General features: G+C 38.5%; 1 protein-coding gene across 2 annotated transcripts in view; it reads left to right on the forward strand.

Moving 5' to 3' along the window:
• OTOGL (otogelin like) overlaps window positions 1-21,086 on the forward strand; it is a 259,839-nt gene that overhangs the window by 16,715 nt on the left and 222,038 nt on the right. For both annotated transcript variants that reach the window (XM_088453706.1, XM_088453702.1), the window contains exons 4-7: window positions 9,801-9,864; window positions 13,265-13,363; window positions 15,096-15,250; window positions 16,211-16,332. In XM_088453706.1, the coding sequence (XP_088309832.1) occupies window positions 9,801-9,864; window positions 13,265-13,363; window positions 15,096-15,250; window positions 16,211-16,332 (440 nt within the window). The remainder of the gene's footprint in view (window positions 1-9,800; window positions 9,865-13,264; window positions 13,364-15,095; window positions 15,251-16,210; window positions 16,333-21,086) is intronic.

Consider the following 21,086-nt stretch of genomic DNA (forward strand, 5'->3'; position numbering starts at 1 on the left):
ACCAATGACCAAGACTAGATTAATTTTTGTCACAACCCCCTTGATATCTTGATATGGCTCAGCCCATATGCCATGTGCCTCTGCCTCTTAGAACCTGAGAGGTTTCAAAGTTTGTTTATACAGTATGTTTTAATCAGTCAATGTGAGAAGCATATTAAAGAACATATGTCATGAGGTGAATAATGCCTAACACCTCCAGTACCGTCAGATATTCCATCGTAATTGACTATTGACCCTGATTGGTCACTGTTTAACTGTTAAAGAGGTGCTTTGATTACACAGGTTGGTGTTGAGATTCTCACAGCATTTTCTGTTGGATAAGATATTGGAGGTGGATTTACATACTCACCTTTTAAGGAAATAATGGTAGGTGATTTTTCTTTTCTTTAACAAGCCTTTATCCTCTAGCATGAAACTTTATTTAAGACCTTATCATGGTGGTAAATACTGTAGTAATTGCAGATATGCACAACATTTTTGCCTCCGTATCTCCAATGTGCTGATGAATGGGGGTGAAAGGTGCACACTCCTTCATATCTTTTGAAATAATCCCCTGCTAAAATACTTCTGTCAAAAAGTTTAAAAATCATGAAGGGGTTACTGATTGCTTAGCATTCTTCATAATAATTTCAAGATAAGCACATATATCAAACATTATTTTTGAATGATTTGCAAATGTTGTAAGGACATCAGTACTCGTCCTCTGTAATCAATGTTTTTCCTCTATTGTTAAACAATGGGCAAACTGAGACAATGATATTAAATTTATTGAATATCTGTCTCTCCACTCGAGGTCATCAGGCACTATTACCTCAACCTAGCTACCCTGGATTGACTACAAAGATTGTTATAATCTTTCAACTCTCTTGTAATTACCTTTTTAAACACTCTAATTTAGCCAACTGTTGAGGTAGGCATCTCATTTTTTCTGAGCTTATGTCTCATCTGAGTTGATTAGAGGAAGTAGTGTATAAAGGATAACTCAGCTGATTGCAGACAATTTCCATGACCTCTATACCTCTTTTAGTCTATAGTGTATGTTAAACATCTACAAGACTAAAACACACTCTCTTGCTGCTCTCCTACATGCTGCCTAGGAACACCACAAAGCCTCACTGTGCTTGAAATGGTATTCTAAAAAAATAGTAATGGGTAAACCTTTGGTGCTTAATTAAACATTATAATTTGAGAAAAAGTTCTCTAAGGATGAATTCAATGATGATACCTCCTCTTTTTATGATTCTTATATGCCATGAGGAATGCAAGAACTATGCTTGATACACTTTTGTTACATCTATGTTTGATTCTCTCTACATTTATTTGTGTACAATGTTGTAGTATGTGGATTATTACAGATCCTGATGTTACTTTCTGATAGTGCATCTAGGAGGAATATCTCTCGCCCCAATTCTTGTCTTAAGTATTTATTTCTAAGGACTAAGCTATAAGATGGGTTACGTTGCTCAAAGTATTACTTAGGAGGATAAGGTTCTGTGGATTTGGTGTAACCCCACAAGTTAGTCGCAATCATATGGCACTTAATTTGTATTACAGTTTACTTAAGACTATGGGCATGTGAGGATGTCTGAGTGGCATGTGAAGGGCACGTGAGAAGTTATGAGTGGCATGTGGAAATTTTGGGGGCATGCAAGGCATATCAGGAAACCTTAATGGCATGTGGCAGAGTTTTGGATTTGAGGGCTTATGGAGCCTGTGGGCACTTTGTGACTAGTCTGGATCTGAATGGTATGAGGGCAATATTGTAGCAAGTGCCATATGGTGGACTTTTGGGGCAAATGAGGGGCATGTGGGTACATTTTAAATGAGTGATGTGGGGTGCAGAGTTTCTTTGGGACTTTTGCCATTATTCTTGAAATTAGGACTAAAATAGGACCTTTCAGAGGTTGGAGTGTCCCTTGAAGAATTTGGGGTTTGCTCTTAACTGTGCTAGGGGAGCAAATAGGCAAGTTTTCACATAATGAAAGGGTATACCTTACATATGCTTTTCACAGCATCAGATCAATCAATAGGTTGATTGGGCTGCAGCCTAGGGCGCAGGGTTCTGGGAGTTGCCACCAGGGGCAGTTTGTCTCTGGTACATGATGGCTAATCCCTCCAGGGACTAGCCACCTTCTAATGTGTGCCACAGATCAGCCTCAGCTGTTCAGTCTCCCTCAACCACATAGTGGCTGTAACCATATTAAATCACTCCCTCTGTGCTCCTTGACCAGTGGTGTATACAGTATGGGTTCAGGGAGAGGTGCTGGCCTACTAGTAGACCAGCAACTCCATAACAAAGAAGAATGAAGCATTTAAAAGGAGGAGGGTGGAAAATAAGGAAGAAGGAGGAGGATAAACTTATTCCCTAGCTCTTTGCACACACTGGATGTCTGGAGTGACTGAAGGAATCATGTGGACTGGTCCATTTTATGGAAGGGAAAAAGGAGTAGATTACATGCAGTTGAATCAGAGAAAAGACAACTAGATTTAGATACTGTAACTCAGGAAGGCCAGTAGCTGTGTAGATATATAACTGCTCTCTGTATTGCATGTCAGTCTTTTTGATGCTCTCTGTATAGTATGGTGGTCTGTATTATAATAAGCTCTTTATTGTATGGTGGTCATTCAGACTCTGTCTTTATTGTAAGGTGGTCTGTATCATGCTCTCTGTATAGATTGGCAGTCTGTATGATGCTCCTTGTATTATATAGAGGTCACTAGGGTGTTCTCTGTATTTTATGGCAGTCACTTCTATGGTCTCAGTATTTCCTGATGATTACTGGGATGGGTGCTCTGTATATTATGGCCACACTTAAGATGGAGAGCATTGTCTAAAGCAATAGCCACATCACTTGCATGATTGTCACACTCACTGATGACATGGAATGGAAAACCCTCTCTATTAATTGGTGGTTAGGGGGGTGCTAGAAATTATTTATCTATCCAACAAGAAACCAGTATTGTTGCATTACAATCTCATAAACCTGTATTACAACATACTTGGTGGTTTTCTTTTTACAACAAATAGAGAAAAACTGTAAGGGGGTGGGTAAAGAAGAGAGTATATGCAGTATGATGGGGATGGTATGAACTGAGGAAAAATTATTGAATAATCACAATGAAATCCTTTGGTTCAGGGGTTTTCATAATAGGAGGAGAGATGGTAGATTAACTGTATCTTTTAAATTAACTCTGTGTTATGATCCAATGTTTCCAATGTAATTTCCTCCATAGACCTGTACAAGTAGGTGAAGTTTTCCATATGATTGAATTAGCAGCTTTTGATGCATTATTGACATGTATTTAAAGGGATATTTTATATTTAGTCAGGTATTTTTTTCATGTTTAAAATCTAAAACTCAGATCCAGCCAACATACCATATCACAATAGATTCCTAAATATAGCTAGTAAGTCTTTCCAAAATGGATGACTTATGCCAAGGTTCGTTTGCCACTAGTTGGCATTTCCAAAAATCAGTTAAACAAGAAAACATTTTGCTTAAAACAATAGTACATCTACGCCATCAAGTAATAATCATAAACTGTGTTTTAAAGACCATTACACTTTGAGAAGTCTTTGTATATTGATAAATGTGTGGCCACTGGGACTCATGTAGAGAGCTACCTCAGGGCCGTCGAGTGCGGGGACACATAATACATATAGTAATTGTTGAGTTATTCCACATCAACTGGCCTAGCCTTTAATTACTTACTTTAGGTTTTCCAATTTTTATTGCACTCTATATACTAAATGGGACATGAAAACCGAGTACAAATTTAAAATTTTTCACTTTTAAGTGTCAAGTTTGGCACTTGAGAGCATACAAAAAATAACCCTAATTTTCTTCAAGTATTAAGTCAGTTTAAAAACACTAAACATTTTGTTCAGAACATGATAGGCTTCAATTTGCATTACCACATGACTAGGTTTAAAGAAGTCAACATTTCAAGGTCAATGATTCAAATATTTTTAAAACCGTAACATGAATATTTCAGATTTTCTCTATATTACAGTCAAATATAAATATTTTGAAAACAAAGTAGAAATTTTTTTGCAACTTGTTACTTTTGTAACCTTAGCAGATTATTTTTTCATAAATTGGTTTAATTAACTTTATGTATACCAAATAAATCCTGTTATTTTCTGAACACAGTTGTTTTTTTTAAATCTCTTAATCCTGGCTTGAGAAAATCAATCAGGTTTTTGTATGCTCTCAGTTGCCAATATTTGTGGATTTTTGACATTTTAAAATCCTTATATCTCAAACTTTTATTTAAAAAATATATGCTTTCTTATAGTATTACATTTGTGGGAGATTTAAAGTCAAATAGTAAATATCACTTGACACAGTTCAGGATATTATTCTTATTCAATTAATTCTCCATAAATTATAAATCATATGGGTTTATATGAATTTATTTCCAAAATTAATTATCAAGGAGGGATAATTCTTCTTGAAAGGACTAGTATGGACCTACTCCTTCATTGCCCACCATCTGGCTGATTTAGGGAGGTTTTAATGTACACTAACATTTAAGAGCTGAGGGTGTTAAACCTTTGCTGGAAAGTTTGTATTATATATCTATGATGTGTGTGATGAGATTAGTTATGAAATGTATTTTATGGTCCTCAGGTTTTTTTTTCAATTTTGCAAATTTGGGTGTAGTATAGGTAATAATAATGGGGATCACGGATCTATGTCCACTGGTATAGTTAGTGAGTATTCTTCTATAGTGGTACACTGCATTTATTTTCTAGGTCATAACCACTCCAAAATTGTATTAAGATATGCTGCTTGTTTATACGTTAGAATTTAAAGACTCTGCCAATATAAGGCCCTAATGGTCTAAGCTGTTCCCTTAATGAGACCCCACCCCCTTCTTCCCTCCTTGTCACTCCCCTTTTGGCTCCCATTGTATTTTTTTTTGTTTATTATGTTATTCTTTTGATAATTTAGTTGTATTATATACAAATATGTTTTGCCTATATTTGGTATATGTTCAAATGTATTTGACTTGTGCACCTTTAGAGCGTAAGCTCTCACAAGCAGGGCCTTCTTCTCCTTCGCTTACTCATACTATCATCTACTCCTAACTCCCCACAAGGGCATCTAACTTGGTTGCTTACACCCTGCTGCTAATTGAGTGTTATGGTCACTAACGCATAAAAGGAAAATGTCACCAACGGCGCTGTTGCTATACACATGTTCACATATATAATGTTTATAATGGAAAGTAATCACTCTATTAAAGGTGGATATTCTGTCCAGGTTATTCTCCAATAACGTATGTTCAGTAGGTAACAGTTCCACAATCAAAGGATCAAACACACTTTAGTAGCTGGATTCCCAATCTGGAAGACAAAAAAATGTATCTCCCGCTTTCCATACCATAAGGAAAGGAATTGGGCTGATACATCAAACAAAGTGCTAGTGCAGAGACCTTTTTATAAAGGATTAATTTAATGTAAACAATGCACTCACAATGTAGCAAAAAATCACAAGCATATAGTATACTCTTTTCTCCAGTTATTACAATGAGGGTCCCCGGGTCCGCCTACCTGGAGTCCAGTTCAAATTTAGCCAATGATCACATAATCTCCGGAAACTATGCGTCCATAACCAGGAGGTAGTCCCCAAGTCCCATACAGCAGTACTGGTAGCAGAGTCCACACAATGGCTTCAAAAAGCCATTGTGTGGACTCTGCTACCAGTACTGATGTGTGGGACTTCGGGACTACCTCCTGGTTATGGACGTGATCATGGTCTAAATTTGAACTGGACTCTGGGTAGGCAGACCCACATACCCTCATTGTAATAACTGGAGAAAAGAGTATACTATATGCTTGTGAGTTTTTGCTACATTGTGAGTGCATTGTTTACATTAAATTAATCCTTTGTAAAAAGGTCTCTGCACTAGCACTTTGTTTGATGTATCAGCCCAATTCCTTTCCTTATGGTATGTAAAGCGGGATATACATTTTTTTGTCTTCCAGATTGGGAATCCAGTTACTAGAGTGTATTTGATCCTTTGATTGTGGAACTGTTACCTACTGAACATATGTTATTGGAGAATAACATGGACAGAATATCCACCGTTAATAGGGTGATTACTTTCCATTGTAAACATTATATATGTGAACAGCACCTTTGGTGACATTTTCCTTTTATGCATTTTATCCGCTAAGATTTTTATGAGAAATCTTTTAAGCGTCTTTTTTTAAGTGTCTCTTATGCTGCTATTTACTATTTTAAGTGTCTCTTAGGCTGCTATTTACTATTTTATTGCACAAATTTTACTCATATTGTTGTTCAGTTCATGATCACTAATGCAGCAATGTTTATAAACCATGTCCTTCTCCTGCATTGTTTTGTACTGTTCATATCCATTTTCTTGTGTGCTCATTTGTTCATGTACTTTATAAGGGGCTATGGAACCCTAGTAGCGCCATATAAATAAAGGATAATAATGATAATAATCTTTAATTAACAGAATATTTAAAAAGATATACTGCCTGGTAATACACTAAGAAATGTGTTAGTCATAGGCTCCAAAGTATTTATACCTAAATAATATCTCATGTTTTAATCAAGATTTCCTTCCACTCCAGATCAAGTCTTTGGCATCTTTCAGAATATCTTTAAAGTGAGGGATAAAGATAGGTAGAATCCAAAATACATGTAGTATATTAATTTTAATTATATTAATTCTTCCCACTTAAGATACATTTTTTGATTCCCACTATTAAGATCTGTTAATTAAATTTACAAATATGATTCTTTGGATATTTTAGTTCCCAAGTACTTAATGTGAAAGGGGTGCATTCAAATTCAAAAGTTTTTTGTAAGCCTTTTATTATCTGTTACATTACATTCAGGTTGACTTAGACTAATTAGTTTAACATTTTGTAAAATGGCCAAACTTTAGAAATTTCATCAATAAGATAAGTAGTGAGAACCTTGGGTCTTTAGAATAGCCAACAGGTCAACTGTGAATATAATGAGTTTGTAGTCTGCCTCCCAAAACAAATCACAGAGATGTCTATATTTGCCCATATTGCTTATGCTTTCATACATAAAGTAAAAAAAAGGAGATAATGGCCATCCTTGTCTTGTATCATTGGAAATGTTGAAGATATTTGATCATGTTCCTTTCATCTTAGTTTTGTCAAACAGCTTCTCATAAATGGACAGAACATTTAATATACAGGAGTTACCCAAGCCCACATGCTTGAGCATTCTTATCATCAGTTCATCAAACACATTTTCTGTATAAAGAAGGATTTGTGCATTTTGATTGAAACCAGATGTAACAAAACCATGATTTAGGTGGTGTTATCTCTGGATTTCCTGCTATGGGCAAATTCTGCTTAGTCAGTGAATTATGTCATTTATTAACAGTTTTAAATTAAGTAGTTTGCAGTCATTTGTCCAAAAAGCATTATGTCCACATTTAGTAGAGAAATGGATCTATAACTTGAGCACTGAGGGCCTGATTCAGACCCAGACGCTGAGCCGCGATCGCTTGCTATGGGCGATTGTCGTACGTCTGTGCATGCATCGCAGTGCATGTGCACGAACTAGTCACTGCGGCTGGGAATCGTGCGCTTGTAGCACAAAGACTGAGCTCTACTTTGAGTGACAGATAGTGCTGTTTGTGGGTGGTAACATGGGAAGATGCTTGTGAACGGGGAAGTGGTGCTGTGAACGCAGCCGTGTCTGGGCGTCAAAGCGGAGTTTTATGGGTGTGCATAATTAGCATGGAAGCGTCATTGTACACGTCACATAGTTGTATTGCTGCCTGCAGTGATCGCAGTGCTTGCAGTGGGGTAGGGTCTACATCAAGTGCTACGTGCAGCTCCAATGGCTCTTGATGTAACTGATTAATCATACACTTCCTGGAGATGATGTGACGTGCTCACTCTGCCGTCACTCTCTAAGACATAGAGGGCGTCCTTACACCAGACAGTGCGATCGCGGAATTTGCATGTCCGGCCCCTTTTGAATGCGAGCGATCGCGGCTTAGCATCCGGGTCTGAATCGCCCCCTCAGTCATTTTGTTCTGTAGGCATAACTGTTATGAGTTTCATAATCTTGATGGAAAACATAGTAGATAACATTTTATTTATGTTCCGCATTAGGAAGGGTGCTAATTGAGATTGTAAAACCATCAGGATCCAGATTTTAGTGGATCTTTTAGGTTACATCATTTTGTATATAATTTCTTGCATGCATCAACTATCTTTTCTGTAATAATAAGAATTATTTCCTTGTATTTAATATGGAGATAAAAGTTAAAGATTGTTGAGAATGTAGAGAACATTGCCAACAGACTGTCCAGTTTAATACTTCATTGGAACTATTTATGTCTACTTTAGGGAATGGAAATATCTATTATTGTTTAGAAGTATATCAAAAGTCACCTTAGCTTCCTTGAGCTTCACATATGCATTACTGGCTAGGGATGCTTTATGTCTTTGTAAGTGGAAGGGCCTCCCTTTGCAAATCTTTTTGTTTCTTAGCCCATGATGTTAGTTGTATACGCTTCCCTTTCAATACACATTTTTTTTACTTCCTACAAGGTAGTCCTGGAATTGTAGCCATACAATTCTCAGTTGTGGATTCTATTTGAAGTTTGTACTCTGGGTTTTGTAATTAAAGTTAATTTAATCACCTGTGGGTGGACTACTGGGGACCAAGAACTATATAGAAATTGGAGAGTGCTCCAAACAGGTGATCTTGTCTCCCATATGGGAGCTCAGCAGGAGGTGTGAGTGTCTATGAAAATAAATATCTTATTCTGGAGTAGGTATGGTGTGAGTGTGATAAAAAAAAATGTGTAGCTTTTAACCATGAGGCATTGTAATTTCTATGTATTGGCCATCAGATATTTGTGATGCAGAAATCTTACCTTTCATAAAACAGGACATTAGCAAAAAAGTTGAGGAATCTAGTGTTAGTTCAAGAATCCAATTTAAATCCCTTCCCACTATGGCAATATGGCTTGATGAAGCTCATTTATTCCCTCTACTCTTTTATCTATAACAGTGGTTTTCAAACTCGGTCCTCAGGACCCCACACAGTTCACGTTTTCCAGGTCACCCAGCTGGTGCACAGGTGTATTCATTACTCACTGACACATTTTAAAAGATCCACAGGTGGAGCTAATACCTCACTTGTGATTCTGTGAGGAGACATGGAAAACATGCACTGTTTGGGGTCCTGAGGACTGAGTTTGAGAACCTGTTATCTATAAAAACTATCTGGCCCAGGTTGGAAGATGGTTATATATCTTGGTTATATATTTTAATTATTAATAGACCTCAATCCTTTTCTACAATATGGGACTTTTTCAAAAAGAGGTGTCAAGAGAGAACTATGGCAATTCCTTTGGGCTTCCCCTCTGTGTTATACTTATTATGGTAATACACATTTGGGTAACATTAAAAGTGGATACTCTGAATGTCAATTTTATTGGACCATAAAGAGTGAAAGAACTGTGATTGTCATGTTTTGATTGCCTAAGCATTAATAGATGGGAACTTTAGAAATGATCTATTTGTTGACATAATTCATATGGAAGTAGTAGTTGTGCAGAAGCCAAGTAATTTACTTTAGAGGAATTAAGTAGTCTGTTGTCTATTCAGTAAAGAAAAGATGGAACATTAAAATAACTTGAAAAATGAGGTGCACATAGTAAGAGGTGAGGGTTGTGGAAATTGCAGATAAACCCCAAAATCAAAAAGGGTAGAGACACCGACCTTTAAAATGTTTATTTATGATTTCATCTCTCACTTACAGGATAATGGAACTCTTTCCTCTGGAGCCCGCGGGCTCCTTACTGAATCTAATGTTCCAAGAGCAGGTATGTCTATTCATTTTGACCTGTATGAAGCATCAGTAATGTCACACTGGTTTATCGTGCTTTTATAGTCTACATTCTCAAGTAATGATTGGCCAACAATACAGGTTGAGTATCCCATATTCAAATATTCCGAAATACGGAATATTTTTAGCATGACTGAGATAGTGAAACCTTTGCTTTCTGATGGTTCAATGTACACAAACTTTGTTTAAGGCACAAAATTATTAAAAATATAGTATAAAATTACCTTCAGGCTGTGTGTATAAGGTGTATATGAAATATAAATGAATTTCATGTATGTACACAAACTTTTTTTGATGCACAAAATTGTTAAAAATATTGTATAAAATGACCTGCAGGCTGTGTGCAAAAGGTGTATATAATACATAAATGCATTCTGTGTTTATATTTGGGTCCCATTCCCAAGATATTTCATTATGATATGCAAATATTCCAAAATATGGAGTATTCCAATATCCAAAATACCCCTGGTCCCAAGCATTTTGGATATGGGAGACTCAACCTGTAGTATGTTCTGCTTCCACTTTATGATACTATATGCACAGGGTAGTGAGGAGATTTTTTTCATAGAGAAAATATCATGAAATATTCTCTCTAGACTGAATTTATTATGACCCTTTATTACTGAACATTGAAATTTGTAAATTCTTACAAATAGTGGTATATTGTATTCTTGCCTACCCAAGACAATATTGTGCAACAATGACTAAACATAATGTGAAAAACACCTACTGACAAACTATCCAACAATCCAACCTAGCCAAAAGAGTAAAGCTGGCAGAAAGCTCTTTAAGGTATTTTCTCATACTACCGTGTTTCCCCGATAATAAGACCTACCCCGAAAATAAGCCCTACCCTTAATTTTGTAACCCGGTCCAAATTAAGCCCTACCCCGAAAATAAGACCTACCTGAATCTCATTTTGAGCTGGGATCGCTGCAGAGACCAGCGTTCCAAGTCATGCAGTGCGCGGGTGACGTCATGACGTCACCCGCGCGCTGAGGATCCTGTGCGGCCGCGCCTGCTGGATCATGTTAGATCTAGTCAGTGTGCAAGTGAGAGCGACATCCCGGACGGCGGCGAGTCAGGTAAGTGCACTGCAATAAGGGACACTGCTACAGGGGGGCCTGCAAGGGGGGGGCCTGCATAAGGGTCACTTCTACAAGGGGACCTGCAAGGGGGGGGGCCTGCATAAGGGGCACTTCTACAAGGGGACCTGCAAGGGGGGGCCTGCATAAGGGGCACTTCTACAAGGGGGCCTGCATAAGGGGCACTGCTGTCAATGTTAATTAATATAAGACCTACCCCGAAAATAAGCCCTATGGTGTTTTTTTAATAAAAAAAAAAAATAAGACAGTGTCTTATTATCGGGGAAACACGGTAGCAGTTAGTAGCCAAATGCCTAGATATACAGTATATTGTGTCTGGAACAATCTATGTTTCATTTGTAATATAGAGAAATCTGTTGACTTTTTACAGGGTGGGGGTTGAATACTTTTGCAAGTCACTATCTATATGTGTGTTCGTGCATGTGCGTATAAAATACACATATATATATATATATATATATATATATATACAGACAGGTGCATAAATATTGGGACATTGACAGAATTTTCATATTTTGGCCTCTATTCACCACCACAATGGCTTTGAAATGAAACAAACAAGATGTGCTTTAACTGCAAACTTTCAGATTTAATTTGAGGGTAATTACATCCAAATCAGGTGAACAGTGTAGGAATTACAATGGTTTCTATATGTGCCTCCCACTTTTTAAGGGGCCAAAAGTAATGGGACTATCAACTCAAAAGCTATTTCATGGACAGGTGTGGGCTATTCCCTCGTTATTTCATTATCAATTAAGCAGGTAAAAAGTCTGGAGTTGATTCTAGGTGTGACATTTGCATTTGGAATCAGTTGCTGTCGACTCTCAATATGAGATCCAAAGAGCTGTCACTATCAGTGAAGCAAGCCATCATTAGGCTGAAAAATCAAAACAAGCCCATCAGAGAGATAGCAAAAACATTAGGTGTGGCCAAATCAACTGTTTGGAACATTCTTAAAAAGAAAGAACGCACCGGAGAGCTCAGCAACACCAAAAGACCCGGCAGACCACGGAAAACAACTGTGGTGGATGACAGAAGAATTATTTCTCTGGTGAAGAAAAACCCCTTCACAACAGTTGGAAAAATCAAGAACACTCTCCAGGAGGTAGGTGTATATGTATCAAAGTCAACAATCAAGAGAAGACTTCACAAGAGTGAATATAGAGGGTTCAAACAAGATGTAAACCATTGGTGAGCCACAAGAACAGGAAGACCAGATTAGAGTTTGCCAAACAACATCTAAAAAAGCCATTACAGTCCTGGAACAACATCCTATGGACAGATGAGACAAAGATCAACTTGTACCAGAGTGATGGGAAGAGAAGAGTATGGAGAAGGAAAAGAACTGCTCATGATCCAAAACATACCACCTCATCAGTGAAGCATGGTGGTGGTAGTGTCATGGCGTGGGCATGTATGGCTGCCAATGGAACTGGTTCCCTTGTATTTATTGATGATGTGACTGCTGACAAAAGCAGCAGAATGAATTCTGAAGTTTTTCGGGCAATATTATATGCTCATATTCAGTCAAATGCTTCAGAACTCATTGGACAGCGCTTCACAGTGCAGATGGACAATGACCCGAAGCATACTGCAAAAGCAACCAAAGAGTTTTTTAAGGCTAAAAAGTGGAATGTTATGCAATGGCCAAGTCATTCCCCTGACCTGAATCCGATTGAGCATGCATTTCACTTGATGAAGACAAAACTGAAGGGAAAATGCCCCAAGAACAAGCAGGAACTGAAGACATTTGCAGTAGAGGCCTGGCAGAGCATCACCAGGGATGAAACCCAGCGTCTGGTGATTTCTATGCGTTCCAGACTTCAGGCTGTAATTGCCTGCAAAGGAGTTGCAACAAAGTATTAAAAAGTGAAAGTTAGATTTAGGATTGTTTAGTTTGTCCCATTACTTTTGGCCCCTTAAAAAGTGGGAGGCACATTTAGAAACCGTTGTAATTCCTTAATTCCTACACCGTTCACCTGATTTGGATGTACTTACCCTCAAATTAAATCTGAAAGTCTGCAGTTAAAGCACATCTTGTTTGTTTCATTTCAAAGCCATTGTGGTGGTGAATAGAGGCCAAAATATGAAAATCCTGTCAATGTCCCAATATTTATGCACCTGACTGTATATATATATATATATATATATATATATATATATACATACATATCTTTATATATATATATATATATATATATACACACACAGTATGTGTGTGCATACAGTATATATAATACAATAATATTTGGATTTGGTCCTTAATTATAGATTCCTGCCCACATGGTTGCCTTAACGGAGCACTTTGTACAGAAGCGGGTTCATGTGATTGTGAAACCTTTCAGGCAAAAGGAAGCAGATGCCAATATGGTACGGTAGTGAGCTCTAATGTCCTTAAAGTGAACCTGTCCTTCCCAAATACTACACATATTACTACGTTTAGGACATGAAATAAGAATTTGTCCAGATGACTGAATTCTTTGTGTAGCTGAAATAATACTTTGTGACCTTTTCCGCAGCCACATGTGGTGTGTGACTTAGTTCTTTTTAGATGCAGTTGACTTGGGTCAGAGCATCCATTACCGTAAGTAATGCCAATAGTCATGAAGTCAGATGTGGTGAGGGACGTATTCCTCACACAGGGCAGATTTTCACAAACTATTGAAGGGTGTCCAAAGCAGAACTATAACATTTCACAACTAACAAAGAGATTATTTGAGTCATGAAGGAAACTAGTGAAAATGCTAGACCAAAAACTACAGGCAATTTTCAGCATGTGTGAAAAAGCTTACAATATGTATACAGCACAATTCCTGCAGCAAAAGGAATTAAAGGGCAGCCATGAGCTTGAGAAAATTACTATTAAGAAATTGCAAGAGGTGTTGGGTGGGAGCCTTTCATTAGCTGTGGAAAAGCCTAAGAATATTTATTCCTTGGGGTATATTTACTAAAGTGCGAGTTTATAGAAGTGGAGATGTTGCCCCTAGCATCCAATCAGATTTCGTTATTTATTATCTTCTAGAAGATGCTAGATAAATGTTAAGTAGAATCGGATTTGTTGCTATGGGCAACATCTCCACTTCTATAACCTACACATTAGTAAATAAACCCCCTGGACTCTACTTGATAAATAGGTCCTGATTCGGAGTCAGATGGACAGCATGAACGCAAATGGCGAGGTTTTGCATACAGCGCATGCTCATAAACTAATTTACGCATATTTGCAAATGTCTGACCTATTCTGAGTTAGACGGAATTAGACCGTATTTGTCTGTGTGTGAATTAGGGCATTTCAGGGCTGGAGCTGGGCGGTGGCAAAGTGATCTCACATAACCACTCTGACTTGTGGGAGCATAATGGGAGTTTGATGGGTGTGTATATAATGCTCTGTGTGATTCTGAGTCATGTGTACAGGGAAGGGAAGCCTGTGTCTGATATATCTCCTGCACCTAGCATGGGGCTGGTGCAAGTGCAGATGCTAAGACAGCTGGTGTAAAATCAGTGTGCGGCCCAGGTTTCCGCTTTAACACATACGACCATTAGTTGACTGGGTTCTCTCATTAGCATAAGGTAGTAATTCAGGCTTCTGCGGCTGCCCACAACTACAGCCACTTTTCATGGGACTCAGGATCAGTCCTGTAGCTGCCAATCTGATTCCTTTTCACAATGAGATAATACTCTATTTCACACACTTGTTTTCCATCCACCTGGGCTATAGTCATTATCTGGAGCTAATGTGTTAACAAGCAGTAGCAGAGAATACATCATTTGCTGCTGTTTGTTTATGCCTTAAACTCCAAGGCCCTATCTGTGTGGAGCTTGTATGTTCTCCCCATGCTTGCATGGATGCCAGTGAAGAATGTAGATATTTAAGAAAGTAAAAGCACTCCAAGAAATATAGTTTAATCCACCAATGCTTTGAGACACATGGACAAGTGCCATGGACCGTTGCTGGGTTTAACTAGATTTTTCCATTATCTCCATTAAATCCTGGAATTCTATTTTATCTATCTAGTTGCCCACGCTTGAAAATCAATTTAATTCTTCACAAATGTTATATATGAAGTTTGTATTGTTTGTACATGATGTCTGTATTTCACAGTACCAAACACTGGCAAGGAGAGAGACGCGATCTGCAGAACTTGGGGTCAATACAATTTTGAGACATTTGATGGTATCTATTATTACTTCCCGGGAAACTGTTCCTATATATTTGCCAGAGATTGCAGCAATCTGGTGCCTAGGTATACTATTTGGGTAAGTAGACATGACCAACTTTATGTAACAGGCGGAAAGTACTGTATATCATTACTTACTTATATATAGAGATGAACAACATTTTCAAAACTGTTTTACAGAATTATTCCACATTTAGCTAGTTATGCTTTGCCGACGTAATTTGGCTTGTAGTGTTCCCAATTCTACTCCAACCACCCAACAGAGATAAATGAATTGACCATTGTCTTCCCAACTGCATTCATAGACTGTGGGCCAAATGCAATAGGGTGCGGGATTCTGTAAGTCCCAAGAGTTTGGAGAGTTAGCAGATAAATTTAAAGCTGCAATGTTTAGTAAGGCATAACCCAGTTGGTTTGGCCTTACTATACATTGCCACTTTAAATTATTTGCTAACCCACCAAAATTTCAGGACTTGTAGAAATTTGTACCCTATTACATTTGGCATAGTATCATTTACAAGCAACACAAGAACAAAAATAATCTTACCCGTCTGGCCCTAAACTACAGTGAAATACATATCTGCAAAGCTACAAATAAGAAAAAGGGAAAAAATATATATTTTATTTAACTAATTTATTTTTTACTTAAGCCAATTTCTTACATTTGTAGGAGTTAAAATATTATTAGGGTCTTACTCTTAGCACTTTGGTTCCTGAGGCAGCCACTAATATGTCACCATTCTCATTTCCTATCCAAAACAAAATGTTAATTGTCATTAAAACAGCATAAGGTATCCAGTATGAATACTGGTTTTTCATCACTTTTACATGTATTAAAAAACAAAACAAAAAACAAAACACCAATTAAACCAATAACCCTATTAAAATGTGATTACTTGCATTTTTACCCCCCCAAATGATGCTGCTGGAATTAAACACATAATATACCTCTTTCAAGATGGTCAAGCAAAATTATGAAAATTTTTACAATAAAAGTTACAAATAAACCTAATTTCTTTGATTTATGTTTCATTGTCAGGTTCACAACAGTCCTAAGTGTGATGGTTCAGTGTATTCTTGCCCACGTTCACTCAGTATGTTTTTCTCAAGCCAAGAGGAGATCACCGTTTCTGGTTATGAAGTGAGGAAAGGAGGTGTAAGGTAAGACGACTTCCTGTCAAACACCTATTATACTGTTAATTCTCGTAATTACCTGGGACCAGTCAATCAGAAGCAAAACAACACTCGGCAATCTTGACACTCTGGGCAACAGTTACTGCTCACGCTCATATTTACCATGTTTATTAAAATGTAGCTATATCAATAAAGATACTGCAACCGTTGCTTTCGCAGTCAAAAAGACTCGTATAAGCACATCGTATGTGCGGCACTCGTGGTTTAAATAATCAGAACTTGAACTGCAGATTGCTCCAATAATTCAATGTTAGGGATATATCCATATCCATATATACTGTATGTATATATGTGTATATATATTAGTTTTTTCCCTACTTTCTTATTTCTCCTCATAGCTTCTTTTTAAGGATGTCCCATGATAATGATGATAAAATTGCAACAATGTTAACTTAAGTGTATGTGATTTTTTTTCTTGCCAAGTTACCTTATTAATAAAGATGATTATCAAAGACCATTTGTCTTATACCTTATGATGACCGAACTTACCTTACAAAGATGAAGTATAATAATAAGCTGCCTGGAGCACCTTGTTATTTATATATGTAATTGACCTTAATCCTAAAAGTGAATGATGAGTATCTATACCTTTCTGTGTATACTTGCCTAGCATAATAGCCATCAACCAGGACAAACACCGTAGCTGTTAGGACTTTGGGACAGCCTCCATATTTGGGACTGTCCAGTCTAGATAAGGACAGTTGGGAAGAAAGCAATCTAACAAGGCACCGCTACCAATCAGAGAAGTATAAAGTGAATATGCACCTCATAATGGAAGTAAAGTAATATAAAGATATGCACCAAAGATATGGTCTGTTGGTCTGTTCCATGTCCAGATTATGGGATGGAGTACCTGTGTATATATACTAATGAGAAACTTCTTAATAAATGGAAAAGTAGTTATGGGGTCCACAGTCCTTATGTCAATGTCGATCTCAGAAAGCAGGCGCCGGTATGGCGACGACGTTAACATGCTACTTACTTACATTATGTTAATCGGATCACCAGTACAATTTTAAACATGCTGCTTTACTAGCACGTTTACAGTTGTAATACTGATCCAGTCATCATGCCGACACCTGCATTCTGACATCGATATAGTCACTCTCGGCACAGTGACTAATGATCCAAAATACCCATCCCAATAAATGTTGGAGTAGCTACAAGAAGTGCATGAAAAGCAATAAATTGTAAACTATATTAAGAGAAGTTGAGTAAAGATACCGGGCTACTTAAATAGAACTTTTGAAGTGGAAGAATGTTTGTACTGGAGAAGAAATAACACATTTGTATGTTGCAAATTGCTACCCAGAGATCTCAGCCTGCTGTAAAACACTTGTGAGTGCAATTGAGCCTTTTGTTATTAGCATTTATTTATTTGGCACCATAGAGTGTTTGTAGCAACGTACAAGAATAACAATTGGATACAAACAATACAATATGAATAGGGATTGGGAGTTAAGTTGGAGGTGAACTGGGAAGAGATATGAGGGGAGTACAGTGGATGTTACGAATAGTTACGAGTGTAAGGAGGGCTACTAGGTTTTAATAAATGGGTGTGTTTTAAGGACAAATTTGGGCATGTTTAAACCCCTGCAGATTGGTAGACAACCTAATAGTGTGGGGAAGTGAGTACCAGTTGAGTGGAGCTGCCCAGGGAAAGTCTTGGGAGTGGGAGGAGCTAATCAGCGAAAAGGTATGGTGACAAGCAGAGGAAGAACAGTGAGGGAGGGAAGAAGGGTGGGTTGAATCAAAGCATGAATGGTCTATTGGCTCTAGGTCCACCATACAACTTTAAAAACGCCTTATCTCAACTTAACCAAAGTAAGATGGAATGAGTTACTATAACTAGTGGCCGTTACGGGGCTGATTCTATGTCGCACACAAAGTGGCTGTAGTTGCCGGCAATCACGTTAATCTGATTTACTACGTTATGCTAATGAAGGTATCCATTTAACTAATGTAATGTTTTGTGCGTGTGAAGCCCAGTGATTTTATGCATCTGACTCAGTATAGGGAGGACATATATGCAAAACTGAGTACATTATCAGTACAAAAATTAGCACATATGGGGTATGTGGTAAAACCCCATAAAACTGCATTTTCGTGAGTTTTACCACATTTTCCCCTTTAGTACATCCTGCCTTAATAGTACTAGTGCAGTCACATGATGAAATGCATGAGCTGTTTGAAAGGAAACAACAAGCAAATATTCTCCAAAAGTCAGCGAGCAGAGCTGAGCAGCCTTCTATACTTGGCATGGACATGTCGTGGTCAATGAGCATTCAGACAGCAGAAGGAATAAATAGTTTCTCACATTCATTAATGATCAGTCAAGTTACACAACAGTCTACCTCTGTCACAGCAAGGATGAACTTTAAAGAATAATAATATCTTGCACAAGTGAGCAAGGACCCCAAAGATAATACGTGAATATAATGTGACTGAAGACACAAGATTTGTATTCTGGACCATACAACCCCTAACAGAATGGTATAGCAGACAAAAAAGTGTACTGTGTTAATGGAGTCATGGAAGGGTATGCAAAGACTGCTTATCCACAAGTGGCAAAAGTAAAATAACAATTTGTGATGAAGAGATGTAATCTCTCAACCAGTTCCATAAATGGAAAATCACTAAGGGCCTAATTCAGAGATGTACGTAAATGTGATATTTATGCAAATCTTAGATGTTTGCAGATCTGCGCATTCGCAGGCGCTGCACTGAGCATGTGCAGATCTGTTTCTGCAACGTTGTTCGCAGTGCCTCAAAGCCGTATGCATGGGGTGGCGACGAGATGGCAAAGGGAAACATTCCAGAAAACAGGGGCATGTCAGCTCTGTTTTCTGGGTGTACTGAAGCCATTGGCTTCTTCCTTGGACGCAGCTTTCCTGGCCCCGGCTGCATGGGTTTACAGGACATCCTGAGTAATCTGAGGGTTACTCAAATGTCTGATGTGCACGCAGGTGATCAGATGCTGCAGCAGCTGATCAGACAAGTCGCCAGGGAACAATCTTTTTAGTTAAGACGCATCCTGTGGCTTTTGCATATTTTAGCACAGCAGCTGTACTATAGAGTCCATCTCTAAATCAGGTCCTTAGTTACCACTAGGCAAGCATGTAGTCAGATGCAGATGAGTGTGCCGGGGGGCTCACACAGTCAAGGCAAGATTAGTTAAAAAAGTGAAATTTATACAAATATGGTAAAGATTATGGTGCCACTTTTACTCCAGTCACTAAGTAAACTACACTAAGAACCCTGATGGCCATGGCAGCTCTATAGAAGCAGATGTAACAGAGCTAAAAATATTGGAAAAGAAGAGCACTTTCTGTGCAAGTTAGAGAGCTCTCTCTGTGCGCTCACACAATCAGATAGAGGACCTCATTCAGACCCGGTTGCAAGCGTTGAGCGCTCGCAACCCGGGTCGATGTTTTGGTCCTGCGCATGCGCAAGCCCCGGAGCTAGAGTGAAACTCTCTCGCTCCGGAGCTCACTACAAAAGGGCCGGCTGAAGGGCCGGCTGTCGACGTTGATCGACAGCTCGGCCCATTTTGTAGGCGGGGTTGGGGGGTGGCTACACAAACGGAGGCGTTCCCAAAGCGAACGCCTGCCGTTTTGTGGGCGACCGCACTGACATCAGCAGTGATGTCAGTGGGGAGTTTCCTGCTCGATCAGAGCAGGAAACTCCCTGGGGCTTGCGGTTGCCGAGACCCAACCTTAGGGTCTCGTCGCAAGCCCCGATGGTCGCGATGGTCTTGACCATCGCGACCATCACCCTGGTCAGTCGCTAAGCTGTGGGTGGTAACCCACAGCCTAGCTAGCGACCAGGAGGCCGCACTAAAAAATAGAAGCGGCCGCCCTCCCTCAGAACGAGCGCTCGCTTCTTGCGAGCGCCTCTGAATGAGGGCCATAGTGTGGAACTCTAATATGAGCACGTTGTTTAAGAGGAAGGTTTCACATGACAAATTAATGTGCCGCTTCTCTATGTAGATTATATCACACAATGCAATCATAAAGTTAAGTAAAGTTTACAACAAATATTTTGCACCTAAGGGACCTTTTAACTTTTAAGATGCCACCTTGGAATCCAGATTCAGAAATGGCAATATATCAGCTTTTTATTCAGAGTGCTAAAGTCAACGCAATACTCAACCAGTTTGAGAAAGGAACCCAAGTAAGCATATACTAGGCTTATACTAGGCTAGGCGTATAGTAGGCTTGATGATCTTCTACCTAACTACGAGAAGCACAGATAAGAATTGGAAGCATTGTGGTTGTGGTATGTGGTATGTGTCCAGTTACTACAGCCACAATGGGAAATCTCTCAACCAAGAGATTGGAATGATGGTTAGACAGTCATACGATACAGTATCTTGACTCATGTCTTTTTTTTAAGGTTTCAGCAATAGATGACAATAAATGGTCAAATGTCAACATGTGGTTACTTGTTCCAATGAGGAGAAAGGTTGGTGTCCTAGTCCAGAAGAAAGCAAGTGTCAGTTTTACTGGCATCTAAAGAGGCAGAATATGTTTGTGCGAAAGGTGCTGGCTAGCCAATGGGAGCTTACAGCTTATCCAACAGTGTTATATAAAGACAACCAAGTGTCTATCAAACTTGCAAATAATTAGATCAATGCTAGAACTTACTTAACTTAGTTGAATGATATGCGATTATAGGCCTGATCCAGAAATGGACACAGTTTAGTAACACCACTGCATCTT

The sequence above is a fragment of the Taudactylus pleione genome, unplaced genomic scaffold (assembly GCF_031769625.1).
Source record: "Taudactylus pleione unplaced genomic scaffold, aTauple2 ptg000040l, whole genome shotgun sequence".
Classification (NCBI taxonomy): Eukaryota; Metazoa; Chordata; class Amphibia; order Anura; family Myobatrachidae; genus Taudactylus; species Taudactylus pleione.